The sequence below is a fragment of the Pavona decussata genome, unplaced genomic scaffold, assembly GCF_977016875.1.
Source record: "Pavona decussata unplaced genomic scaffold, jaPavDecu1.1 SCAFFOLD_324, whole genome shotgun sequence".
In the NCBI taxonomy this organism is placed as follows: Eukaryota; Metazoa; Cnidaria; class Anthozoa; order Scleractinia; family Agariciidae; genus Pavona; species Pavona decussata.
Window position 1 is genome coordinate 1,624,863 of NW_028145713.1, and position 14,008 is coordinate 1,638,870.

Genomic DNA, 14,008 nt, shown 5'->3' on the forward strand with positions numbered 1-14,008 from the left:
TTTCTGAAGACGCTATTAGCGTTGTTTGCTGAATCGAGTTACTATTTACATCGTGACTGACGTTTCATTGAGATAAACACGTACATAGGAAAACACATAAGAAGTATTGCTCAACAATGCAAAGCTTTATCTGAGTTTAGTTAGTGATAATTATCGCTAAACGGTAATCAAACCGTATCCAACTGCTCTTTCATACCTTCCCCCTACGTGACAAACTAAAAAACAAAAAAAAAATCCAGCATCTTGTCGTTCATGTATGAAAACCATTAACAGACACTCAGCTTTGTACAGCGCGCAAAATGAAACACGACAAAGGAAAGTCATGAGACTGATCAGTAAACTTCTATTTAAATCCAGGCATTTTTTTGTCCCTATAACAGAAATAAATTAATCTAGTCCTCAGTTACTTCAATTTGAACGGTCGCACTTTAAGAGACTCCAACGTTAGAGCCGAGCGCTTTGTCTTAAGTTACAGAATAAACATCTCCGAATAAAAGCTCTGTTCTTTAGCTTTAATTTGATTTGACCTTATATTTATACAGACTGAAAAGTTCAAGCCACCTTGTACAACGTAATAAACGGTTTTATTTAAAAGCTTTCATTCAAGTGATCCGCATTATTCAATCAATCGTTCAACAATCAATCAAATTAATTTAGACGCGTAACATAGTCAACCTAAAGAGGCTCGTTTCATAAAATGTACGTGTATCTACAAATCAAAAAAATCTACAACAAAAATGAATCAATAAAATCTAAAATTACAAGTCTTCAACCAGTAAAGAATTAATAAAATCTAAAGCTAAATTAGACTAAGGCATATGCTAAATATCTAATCAATGTATTCAGAATTTCAAACCCAACTTTTTAAATTATAATTTATGTCCACCCTTCAAGTAAATACACGTAAATGCGAAGACAGAGCTTTAGTTAACGAAAGAAATTTGAGACGATGGCCTTCCGATTAAAAAGAAAAAGCTCCTAGTTTTAGCTTCCTTCGTCTGATTAGTACTGAGGAAGTGTGCATCTTACTGATAAACCGAATCTTTTTCTTAAAGTAAACGTTTCAATCACTTAGTCGATTTTTTAAGACGATAACGCACTAACTGAGGAACAAATATGAGCAATATTGATGTTAAATGATCTAATTGTTTTTATCCGTAAGATAATTTTGTGGGCTGATTGTGAAACACGGAAATTTGACTGCATGTACAATACGAGATATGTCGCCTGGAAGGAAAATGATATCTGACTGGTAGGCACGTATATAATATACACGTGCTTGATAGCTTGTCATAATAATCTTGTAGTACTGATAATAATAAAATTAATAATAATAATAATAATAAGAAGAAGAAGAAGAAGAAGAAGAAGAAGAAGAAGAAGAAGAAGATATAACGAAGAGACAAAATTCTCTGTTACTCCGAGTTTCGTGTTCACGAGTTTCGTGCTCAGGCGTGAGCACGAAACTCGGAGTAACAGAGAATTTTGTCTCTTCGTTATATCTTCTTATTCAAAGCTTTACACTTTAAAAGTGTATTGAGCACTGTTTAACGGCTTTAGCCACTTTATTACACGTAATAATAATAATAATAATAATAATATAATAAAATTAAGAAGAAGAAGAAGAAGAAGACGAAGAAGAACAAGAAGAAGAAGAAGAAGAAGCAGAAGAAAAAGAAGTATAGAAGAAAAAATAACGCGGACATTGACATTTAAACTGCAGAAAATTTAAACTTTGTTACATTTGTTTTTTCTTTAAAAAACATTGTGCTTGAAAATAGTCTTTTTTTCAATCGAAATGAATTGTAAATAGGTTTTAATAATTCTTTTTTCCTACTTTTAACTTGTAAATGGCAATTTGCTTGGAATATGTTGATTATTTAAAATATTCCAAGCAAATTGCTATTTAAAAGTTAAAAGTAGAAAAAAGAACTATTATAACCTATTTGCAATTTATTTCGATTAAAAAAGAGACTACTTTCAAGCACAACAGAGATATTTTCAAGCACCTTTTTTTAATGAAAAAAAAAAAAACAAATGTCACAAAGTTACAATAATATTCTTATTTGTAATATAAAAAACATATCATGATCGTATTCTGACTAAAAAATATTCGGAAATAAAAATAAAGTCCTTAAAGAAAAATAACTCTAATTAAAAATATATGCGGATAATATCGGTCATTAGAAAAAAAAACTAAAATAACGAAAATTAATAATAGTTATAATAATAATAATAATAACAATAATAATAATAATAATAATAATAATAATAATAAAAGGCGAGTAATGGCGGCGAGTAGGGCGGGGCGTGTTATCAGCTCTGATAAGATTTTCGTTCCCAACGAAAGCAAGCCAAGTTCAGTGAGAGCACCTGTGCATATCCAAAAAAGTGTTTGATACGCTTTGCAGGCTGTCGAGCCTTTTGGCAAGACGATTCGGTGTCTCTTGACGAGTGAATCTAGAAATTTTGTTTGATTTTGTATGATTTTGAAACGATACGTTACAGAAGTTGGTGGGCAACAGAGCTAAAGATGTACTCAGGAAGATGCAAAAGGAGTGCCTCTCAGGAACTCAAAACATTGCTCGCACGTTTAAGGCTGGTTTCCATATGATCGCGGATCGCAGATCGCAGATCGCAATAAGGTCTGCAATCGTCTGCGATCATATGGAAACTACTTCTGCTATCGTCTGCGATCCTGCGATCGCGATCGCAGACGATCGCAGAAGATAGCACCATGTTCTATCTCCATATGATTGCAGACGATCGCAGACCTTATTGCGATCTGCGATCCGCGATCATATGGAAACCAGCCTTTAAAGTCGCGAAGCGAGCACTCGCGGACTCAGTCGCCAGTGAGGCCTTTTTACTTGAGAAAGACATCTTTTAAGTTTTACTTGATCTCTTCTTTGTCGTTAGTTGTAATTAGTTTTTTATTTACTTTATAGCCCCGGGTTACGCTGCGTTAGCGCCTCGTGATGCTTTTTAACTGTATATAGCATTCAGACGTTTTAACTGCTATACAATGGTAATAATATTGACGGCTTATTAAACAGATCCTCTGATTGGTGGCTCTTCAAGTCTTCGTTAAATTACCTAACTACATAACAGAAACTACATTGAAAGAGTACAGTGCAATACGTTGAAGAAACAGATAAGCACACTAAAGTAAAAAGGAAAAAAATAAAAAGAATTCTATTATAAACAGGTTTAAAAGGTTCGATCTAGCTTACTATAGGTTAACGAGTCTGTTTCTCAAGAACATCTTGGACAGTCTGAGCAAAGGTATTGTATTTTTAATTTTGCGCGTTCTAGTAATTTCTTGGAGGTTGTCAAAGAGCCGAGCCGCATTGTCCTGAAATTTCCCATTGTATCGCACGCGACTGTCAATCTTGTTACTAGGTTATTCGACCACAGTGCTCTTGGGCTTATGTGTTGCTAGTTTAAGGTTCTTCGCCCAGTTTTCAAGCATGTACAAGGCTTTAAAGCACGATTTTAGTAGACTATGGTTCCATGTCCTTTCGTTGATTGGTAGGTAGCCAATGTTTATTATGTTTTTAGACCTTTGATATGAAGGCTTACCGATAAAACTCGATCGCATATGTTAAGCAACGACCGTGACGGGAACACCAACCCAAACGAAAACGTAACTTGAAAATAGAAATTGATGTTATTGGAGCTACAATATAGTTCGCTCTAATTCCAACTCATTCAACTTGTTGAATGTGAGCGAATTATCCAGGAACTAAATTACTAACAACGGCGTTCGATTCGAGTTCAATTCATTTATTGTCGTGTCTCACCTCCCGCTTGTGAAACTTTAAATTTGGTCTGTTTACGTAGTTGTTTTGTGGGGACGGCAGAGAAATGCACCAAATACATCTGCTCGTGAAACCTTTCGTTTTGTGGCGTTCTCGTTGTCTTCGCCGTCGCCGTGGTCGCTGCTTTAGTTCTGGGGTACCGTAATAACAATACAACACTTTAACTTTGACGGCTTTCAGTGACAATACGCCAACATTAATTGCAATTTATAACAATTCTAATTTTAAAAATGAAATGCAAAAAATTTCTAGAATAATTATTTAAAAGTAAAAAAGTTAAATAGTTGCGATCAGTCGCTGTTTTTACGTCCGCCGTTAATCAGGTTATTCAACAAGAACATTTATCTGAGCAAAACACTTAACATAGATCGTCTTGTGCCCTTTCAAAGGCATAATATTTATACATTGTATATATTTAGTCAAGCCTAAAAGCGGAGCTCCAAAATTACTTTTAAATAGCATTTCTACCTATGGTTTCCGTATTAACGTAATAACCTTGCAAATTCCTCATCCTTTCTGGACTTAATATATTTTTAGTGCATAGTAGCAAAAAAATTAGCAACAATCAGAACAATTACAATGTAAAATGTTATGCAGGGGAGCAAGGTATATGTATCACCTTAAATCCAAAACAATCATTTCAATAGATTTGACATTCTAAGCTGCATGATTATGTAGAGCTGCGGGTGTCTAAAAAATATCAAAACATTGTGTACACTGAAGGTAAACATTCAGGACGGGACCGGCTATTTATCGAGTTATGATAGTGTTCTTCACGCTCAAAATGAAATTGGCACAGAACTTTGTTTGCTGGATTAACTGATCCGGACCACTGCATAATCAATACACTGAGCAGAAACACAAAGAAACTTGTTGCACGGCCGGGCAACAAAGCCTGCTATAAAAGAAGGGTACAAGTGCCTAGCTGATGCCGCTGGAATTGTAAACAAGGCGTAAATTTGTGGCGTCACGCCCAACATAAATGTTTGTTATTGACACCGGCCGAGGACACAGATTTTCCCTATACGGACCGGCCAAGGTGAATAACTTGTTTTTTTTTTTTTTTTTTTTTTTAGTTTTTAAGATGATCGAGGCGAATGGTTCTGCGAACAGTCTACGCGCTCTCCGTTGCACTATTACTCTCTAGTTAAATTTGATTGATTATCAAGAAAGCCGTGCGTGTGGAGAACAAGGCTAGACTAATGATTAAACAAGCTTTAAACATATTCTGGAGTAATAAGTGAAAAAAAAACTGTGATATTTCATAGCAAGCAGTACAGAGATATTGAAACTAACAACTATATTTGAAAATTCGCACAATCAAGCGAGTAAATGTCAGCTTTGTTTTGATGAAAATGAAGTCGCTGTCACGTTTTTTTTCTCTCTTCCTTACTCTTCTTTCCACGTTTGTCGACATATTCAATGAGTACACGAATTTGTAGGTTTCTTGAAATTTTCCGTTTATTTGTCTAAAAACGCAGCCGACCACGCAACTTCCCGACGAAGCAGGGTTAACTTGAGTGTGGCATTTCAAAATGGCTTACATGGACGGGCGTACGTACGGACGTACGAACGGTCGCAGAATGACGCCATAACCAAAACCAAACTTTTTCGCATTCACTGCTTCAGGCCAATTTCTCTTAGCTATGGGGCTCTGCGCGCGCGCCCCGCTAATAATGTAAGCTAATACAATTTGATTTGTTCGTTCGAATGCATTAGCTAATAATTTCAGTTTCAGAGAGCTTTAAGGAACAGAATCTTGTTCCCCGAATTTACTAGCTGTTGTTGGCTTTACGAAAATGCGAGCCGAGCTTTTCCAGCCTTTTTAAGGACACTGTTTGTTCCTTCGAAAACGAAAGGAATAGTTTTACAGTGTTACGAAATTTTTAGTTGACATTTTGTCGAAGAAAACTTTAGATTTTCTTTATAACTAAATCTGAATTTCTGAGGCGATTGAGGCCTTCCGAACTGATTCACCTAAATAAACCATGAAATTTGAAAGAAGGAGAAATAGTATCCAAAGTTTGTAAGGTGAGGCTGAGATTGTTCCAGACGTCCACTGTTCGATATCGGTAGTTTTATACATGAGGACGTTCAAAAGCTACGCGTTCCTGACTGTGCGCTTAAAGACTTCGATGCCAGTTTTAAGCCGATAACTTGATAACTTGATGCACGTCCATCAAGTCATTAAAAGTCACGTTTACTTAAGATCTGATTAATTTGTGACAACGCGTCAGAAGACAGGCGTCCCTTAGCAAACAATATTCAATTTGACAAGAAAATGAGAACACTAAGGCAGAAGTCAGCGTCGGGAATCAATTGAACCCAATGACCTTACGTTAGCAGTAGGATGCTCTCACTTAAAAAGCTTTTAAGCAACCTTAACGTAGTTGTACCTATTACAATTATTGATCCTATTACGTTACCTTTTGTGTATTATTGACTCAAAGCTGGCCTTGAACATTGAATAAAATATTTTTTCAGCAGGCCGCTAACACGCGTCAGTCCTTGTCCACTAAAATAAGTTTCGGCATAAAGCGGAAAGTTTAATTTTAGTTTACGTCCTTTTGTTTTCGGTGAGTGAAGCCGGAACAAGCCAAAGGTGGCCAAGAACGAGGTTAAACTTTCCTAGGAATCAAGGTAATGGCTTCGTAGAGTTCCAATTAAAACATTCAGAGGGTGTTCTTGTAGATTTTGGGAAATTGTAAGCTTGATGTTTCACGGTATATGCGATAAGGCCAATTTCTGAAGTTATGGTGACTAGTAACGCCAACTTCATTCGTCTTCAAGCATTTTAATTTAGTGCTACTGTTTTCACACTGTTTCAGTTCACTTTATTTCAATGTAGATATTGTGCTAACTTGGCAAAGTTTCGTATCATTACCTCTGACAGATCATACTGTGCGTTGTACAGGATCCTCTCTCATTGCTTTGTGATAAGAAATAGTAAAATAAGGTGCGGCAAAAATCCCCGCTTCTTTCTCTACTTCTAGCTAGTCAGTCTCAAAACAGAAACAAACATTTTAATCAATGAAACAACTTTATTAATTCAACTTTTAGCCTTTTTAACATACCAATTGGGGACGCTAAAAACAAAAAAAATAATAATAGCTTGCTAAACTAGAAGAGACAATGCAGTTGTAAGTCGAACCCTCAAATTGTACCCTTCAAATATTTACTGTATTTTTTTCCTCGATAACTTGAACCCTGGATATCTCGAACCTCCTGCTACCTCGAAGTGCGTTTTTTAGCCGTTCTCGTCATTTTATTTGTAACTGTACCCGGCCTCGATAACTCGAGCCCCTTTGTGAAATTAAGCGCAGTGAATCAAAGCCAACTCCAGAACGTTGGTAGTTATTTTTGAATCAAATTAAGCAGCAAGAAGCTTGAAGTGTCTTCAATTGTCCCTATCTTATATAACGTTTATACAGACACCGAAGAGTTGTGTTACAATTCTGTCAGTGAGAATACACGTAAAAACAGTGTGAGCAAAATGGTCCATTCAGCCCATACTAGCTTAGCTGTATATAGAGCGGTTTTCAATTGAGTGTTGTAAAACCAAAACCAAAGTAATTTCTCTTTCCAATCACAACGGATATAAAAGCATAATCAGCCAATCAGAACTCGACGCAAGTACATGCAACCTGCGTCGAGCACGGGAAAATGCGTTCGTTCCAAGCACGATTGGTTTTGGTTTGGCTCCCATTGGTTGAGAAAATGGCACGAGTTTTGTTAACCAATCATAGAGTCTAGTAAGGCAAAACCAAAGCCAAAGCCAAATTACTCTCGACACTCAATTGAAAACTAAAGCTCTAAGGCTATGTCTACACTATGCTAGATAGCATTTTAGGCCGTTGTGAAGAATACTTCGGTCTGGTGTGAACAGAAGTGGCCCAAAACCGCCGCCATCTTTCCACTAGAATCCAATCCTCGCTCCTTGTTGTTGTGTCACGAAAACCTATCCGATACTGATGTGACGATTCATGCCACTTTCAAGACCGAAGCAGCGCAACAAATATCAATCCGAAATCCGCGTTTTGTGTGTGAACGAAAACACTATCCGATATATGTTTTTGGTGCCGGCACAAGAGCTATCCGGTATAGTGTAGACATACGTAGCCTAATCGTTCTTCGTGGAACAGCCTTCCATCTAACGTCAGAACCATTAGATCTTTCACTAATTTTTAGAAATGAGATAGCTCGCCAATTGTCCTCCTCGTACTCCCACACGGCAAACATGTAAATCAGTTTTATTTTTAAATTTTTATCTTGTAACTGATGTTTTCCCACTCGCGCTTGTTGGATATGAGATGATTATAGCCAACGCGGCGCTACGCGTCTCGTTGGCTATCTATTTAACAACTTTTTACCGAAGGCGAAGTAAATATTTGTGAATGTCGTGGGGAATATTCACCAATATTTACTGAGCCTGAGGCGAATAATTAGTTTTAGTATAATTACTCAGGTGATTTTCAGAGAAAAACAAGAACCGTCCGAAAAATGTCAGAGACACGCAGTTGGCGATCGCATGCTTAATCAAGGATCGATAAACTACACCTGCCTCAAGCAGAATTTCAGTATTCTTAGCCGTTCTCTGCCGTTTGAATGTTGGTTTTCTCCCTCTCTTTTACCAAAATAGAAGGAGATGAACCAGGCTGTTTAGTGTAAGACTGGAGGAAGACGTAACTAGCACTTTGTCGTACAATTCCTTTTTGATGGCTTCGCCGGTTAACGGACGTTTATAAATTGACGTCCTTGGAGATAAGCTGCTTCAGGTAAGAACTGTAAGTCCTTCAAAATTTAGTAGCATCACTAAACAAGTCTACGGTTGTCCCAGATTAAAATATAGCTTTTGCTGTAAGGGTGACCTTAGATGGTGGTCGAGAGCCTCTCGAACCGATAACAAACTAGTTTCCTTAATTTTCTGATAAAAGCTGCCATCTTTTCTCCTCACTGAGACGCAAACCTTAGAAAGACATTTATTCATCTCGTTTACTAGGCTTCCATGCTTTCAAATTCTGTCTTAAATTCGTTTTGTTGTTGAAACCATTCTGTTATTAAAGAAAATTTTGCGCGAATTTAATTTGTTGTTTTCATTTTACTCGACGCTACGTTGGTGATTATAACTTGAGAAGTCTTGAAGGGAAACTCTCTTTGCCCAAACCAAAACCAATTTCCTGAAACGAAGCTTTTGCTATAGCGGGGCTCGTCTGTGGAATAACTTGCCCCAAGACTTAAAAAACGCTGGCTCTGTTGGGCACTTTAAACGACTATCTGACATATCGGATTCCCAAACGGCAATCAGGTAGTCAGAACAGTTGTAATGGGTATTTAGTTTTAAGTTTTAGCTCAACTGATGATTCTCCGTGATTAAATAAAGTTATAAATACAAACATTGGTATCGACATCGACAACATTTTCACTGCAATTTACAAGGTTTCTTTTATTACAATTGACAAAACGTTCATATCTTCCCTTCAAAAAGTGTCACCCCGGACTTAGGTGCATCCTTAGTACCTTTTGGAATTGCGTTTATTTATTTCTTCCTCAGAAACATCAACAAATCGCTAAGCTGCCATTTTGAAATTAGTGTTTGTTCTTTAATCATCTCGCGTCAGGTGATTATACGTTGCACTTTGCACCAGGTGATTTGAGTAGCAAATGAGGCATATCCTCTACCTATGAGGTCAACAGAATCTCTATAATCACCTAAGTAATTATACTAACAGCTCATTTCCAACGCACGCTCGTGGAATAATTGTTAATTTTAACGAATCATGGTTTAGCGACGACTATCGATTTGGTCTTTTGGATACATTTACCGGCTTGAGAGCGCGTGTCGGAGAGTTCCTGCGTGACCGTGAGTTCTTGAAAATAAGCCTAGCCCTCGTGTCAGGAGATAATGAGCAAGGCTTTCTTTTCGCAACTGCTTAACTGAGTGGAGTACTAACTGCAAGGATCTTTCTTCTATTTGATCTTTCGTCCGCAGTTCATTTATTGACATCGATTGACTTTTTGACTGTTACCTAGCAACCACCATGAATCATATTGACTAATATACCAGCTGCAGTATAAAAACAAGCATTTCAGAGTTCCATGTGTTCAGAGTACCTCTTAGACGCCTCTTGTGAAAGTGAATACGAGAGAAGTGATTAAAAGCGAGTTTAAACCCAAACGATTCTACATATTGGGCTAAGTTAGATTGGTGAAACCCTAGTGGACGGACCTAAAAATTGCGAAACACGATACATTTTCCGACTTCTTCACCTAATTCTTCCTGATTGGTGCGCGGACCTCGAGTGATTGACAATTAAGCACTTTCAAGTGCTTTGAAAAACAGTCGATAGGTAACTTGACAGAGCAGACTGGTTTGATCTCCTGTCGTTCGTTATCAATGCCAAGCTACAGGGAATTTGCTTGGTTTTCTAGGGACTGATTGTTGCTTAAAAAGAGAGGTTGTTTCTTAATTATCTCTAAAAATGCCCCGCTATCCACAATTTTCTTTCTGGATTCCAGTCGCCCATACTGAGATCTCTGCTTTTCCTGCAGTCATAAACTTTGTGAAAATATTTCTGTATTAGCAGGCACGATAACATTTGACAGTTTATCCCAAATCCTGAATTTAGCGATAATCCCTGACCTTACACCAATGCGGTACGAGAAGGCAAAGTTCTGTCGAACTATTTGAATTAAGTTTGATCTTTTGACTTGTAATGGAAAAAAGTTACCGTATGAAAACCTTTTTCACATTCGTTAAATTTAACGTGGCTCTGAATCTCTTCTCACATTTTTTTAAACCTTGCAAAGAGTTATGATTTGTATTTGGTATCTAACATATTATTTTACAGTGTCCCCCATTAGGTTATAGCTAAAAACATAGACACTTAAATAAAGTTTTCATTCATTCATTCATTCATTCATTCATTCATTCATTCATTCATTCATTCATTCATTCATTCATTCATTCATTCATTCATTCATTCATTCATTCATTCATTCATTCATTCATTCATTCATTCATTCATTCATAAATTCATTGTATTTGAACATGCTACTTACAGTTCCATAATAAAAAATAGGCGTCAACTAACTTATTTCTGAGTTATTATCACTTAAAGATAAAATTAGGGGTGTTTTTATAACAGATTATACCGTTGCTATGGTAACCTATTATGTCAAGTTAATGATCATAACTTGTTCGCCAATTATTATTAGTCATTTTTTTCATACCATTATTGTTGTATCAACTGATAAAGAGTGGTAATATTGACCCATTAGAGTAGAAGTGACGGAAAGTACTGGAAATTGTTGACAGCCGCCTTATTAAAATTATTCATTAATGCAATGGACTAACGATTACTTTTGCGAAAATGATTTCTCCGAAAATCATCGCTATATAGGTATTCTGTGGTATTTTATAGCAGTCCAAAAACAATGGAATTAAAGATTTGGTATTTGTCCATCTTTCTCAAGTGAAAAAAAGGCAATAAGTTAGATGAGACAGTAAAAAGTTACGTAAACGATTCTCTTTTCTTGCAGGCCAACAGGAAAACCTGTGAGCCCTTGCTTAGTGGCATAAAGGAAAGGCAGAAAGACCCCTGATATCGCGAAAGATCCGTATAGCGTTGTTTGAAGATTCCAACGGCAGAGATATCATGGGTGAAAGTGCTAACTTCTCTTCGGGAACCTTACAGGAGCCTTTCGATGGAAACAGCAACAGTAGCAGCAACAGCAACAATTCATCGCTTTTGCTCTGCACTGCAGCATTAAGAGATCCTGCGGGTGCGAGGGTGGCAAGAGCTGCCATTTATGCGGTCGCTCTGGTCGTAGCCTTGATAGCAAATAGTCTCGTGATCGCAGCTTTCTCAAGGATGAGGGAACCACTCATGCTCTTGATCGCTAACATGGCAGCTTCCGATCTCCTGACTGCAATCTTCCTACTCCCCCGCTGGCTAACCAGTGAAATAGTTGGTTCCCCCAATTTCCAGGTCCACGGATTAGGAGGAAAGATTCTATGCAAGATGTGCGCGTTTTTAAGTGACATATCATTGGGTGTGTCGACCGTAACCCTGGTGATCATCGCCGTGGAACGTTTTCTCGCCGTGGTACACCCCTTGAAGGTCCGTCACTTCCAAGCAATACGCCGCCACCTCATCATTTTGACGTGGCTTGTGATCATGGCTATTCATACGCCATATCTCTACGCCATGGGACTTGTAAAAGGCGAGAACAATGTCCTATTATGCAGACTCACGTGGATTTTGGATAACAAGCCAACGTTTATTAGATACAATATCTTTTTGATTGTAACAGTTTTTCTCATACCTCTGACTGCCATTTCTGTCCTTTACCCTATTATCTTGATTAACCTTCGAAAAGACAAAATGGAAGGACACCGAATCGTTATTAAGAGAGAAAAACGAAGGCGTAAACGAAACGCGAAATTGGTTCATCTGTCTGCAGCCACAGTGTTATTGCTTTTAACCTGCTGGTCCCCATACGCAGTAATTTTTTTCCTTGAGTTGATTGCCCCAGATACTCTTCCTAAATGCAGCTATGCTTTTAACATAGTATACTTTGTAGCTATCATACTGGCCGGCATATACTGTGCACTAAACCCTTTCATTTGTTTTCTGTTCTTACCAAGTTTTCGACGTGAGCTGGCTGGTATATGCAAAGGAAAGCGTCGAGGCTCTCACGTAATCAGTCGTAACAAAATTGGCGAAAGCCGGTCGCTATCGTGTTCAAGGAACACAACTGATCACTCTGGCTCTAGAAGACCTGCTCAGCACCTTAAGGTTGGAGTGAATGTCCTGTTAGAAAGTGCAGTTTGAGAATTTTGAGTCATACCTTCTCGAAAGAAATGTGATTATCGCTTTAAGCCAGGGCCCAGTTGTTCGAAAGCCAAATGACCCTAATCCTCGATTAAAACTTATCAATAACCGAGGTTTTCAACTCGCTTGTTATAAAAATGCCTTTCAAACGCTAATTTTAAGCTTATGGTATAAGAGAAGTTTAAGTCAAATTTAAGGGACTAAAATCTTTTGGGAGAATCTTTTACTGATTAGCAATTAAATTCGAATCAAAGTTCACGTTAATCCAGGATTAGCTTAATCGAGCTTGAAACAACTGGGCCCGGATGAATAAATAATAGATGTATTTTTCAGTCAGCTAGTGACAAAGGCATACTCGAAAAAAAGAAATCTGAGTTCTCTCAACAGGAGTAAAACCTATGAGCTTCCATTTACTAGTTCGGATGCTCTACTACTGAGCTACAGGAGACTCGTGGGAGCTACGTGGCTATTTTCGTCCACACTAGCCTGTTCGTCTCGTTTTAATTTCACCAGCATGTCCACACTAAAGCGCTCGGAAACGATGCAAAAGACTCAGTTGGCCCCAGGATTGAGCATGTGAGGATGCTGGGATACAGTTCAACTGGAGCCGATTTCGTTTCGGCAAAAGTCTTCGTTTTCCTTTGGCTACGCTAAAAATATTTAACCGTTTTCAAAACGATGCGTTTTAGAAAGTCTTCACTTTGAAATCTTTTTCATTCCAAAGTCTCCGTTTCTATCCGTATGCATTATTTAACGTTTTTGACGTTGTGTCCAACTAAAACGTTCGTAAACACTGGTCGTAAAACGCATACGTTCGAAAATATAATGCTTTCCAGAGTAGAGACATTTGAAAACGGAGCCGTGGAATATTAGAGGTGAACAGCGTAAAACGGATCGAGGCTCTTGAAAAAGCCGCGCGATGCCATTCAAATAACAAACATCATGGCGCCTGTATATGCCACATGAGTAGATTACCGTCTTAGCGCTTCCTAGTAGCGTATCAGCGTATGAGAACGTTTTAGTGTGGACGAGGGAAAACGCTGTGAAAACGATAGCGCCGACTCGAACCTTTTGATGCGTTTTCGGCAAAATGAAAACGGGGCACTTAGAATGCACGGAACTTGGTACCAGGTTACCACCAGGGCCCCAGTTGTTTAAAGAGTGGATAACTTTATCTAGCGGAGTACATTTTATCCGCTGGATAGCGATTTATCCACTGGATAGAGTTATCTGCTCTTTGAACAACCGGGAACGAATATAAATGTTTCTTTTCTGTCTTTCATCATGGGCCATTTTAGCCAAATTGTAAAATGTAACCATTTTTCTTTGACTTTTTAAACTACATCAAACCAT

The 14,008-nt window shown here is 37.8% G+C and overlaps 1 protein-coding gene across 3 annotated transcripts; it reads left to right on the plus strand.

Moving 5' to 3' along the window:
- The first annotated feature begins 3,394 nt into the window (after positions 1-3,394).
- On the plus strand, positions 3,395-14,007 carry LOC146453739 (pyroglutamylated RF-amide peptide receptor-like). Of its 3 annotated transcripts, XM_085096367.1 has the most exons (3): positions 6,150-6,461; positions 8,461-8,596; positions 11,361-14,007. In XM_085096367.1, the coding sequence occupies exon 3, from the start codon at positions 11,477-11,479 to the stop codon at positions 12,653-12,655; it is 1,179 nt and encodes a 392-aa protein (XP_084952493.1). In that variant the 5' UTR covers positions 6,150-6,461; positions 8,461-8,596; positions 11,361-11,476; the 3' UTR covers positions 12,656-14,007. The 3 variants fall into 3 exon arrangements, with proteins under 3 accessions (XP_084952494.1, XP_084952493.1, XP_084952492.1); XM_085096368.1 differs by lacking the exons at positions 6,150-6,461; positions 8,461-8,596 and adding an exon at positions 3,395-3,531; XM_085096366.1 differs by lacking the exon at positions 8,461-8,596.
- Position 14,008: the final 1 nt, after the last annotated feature.

Coding starts and splice junctions, on each gene's coding strand:
- LOC146453739 (XM_085096368.1), top strand. CDS start 11,477: ATGGGTGAAAGTGCTAACTTCTCTTCGGGAACCTTACAGGAGCCTTTC.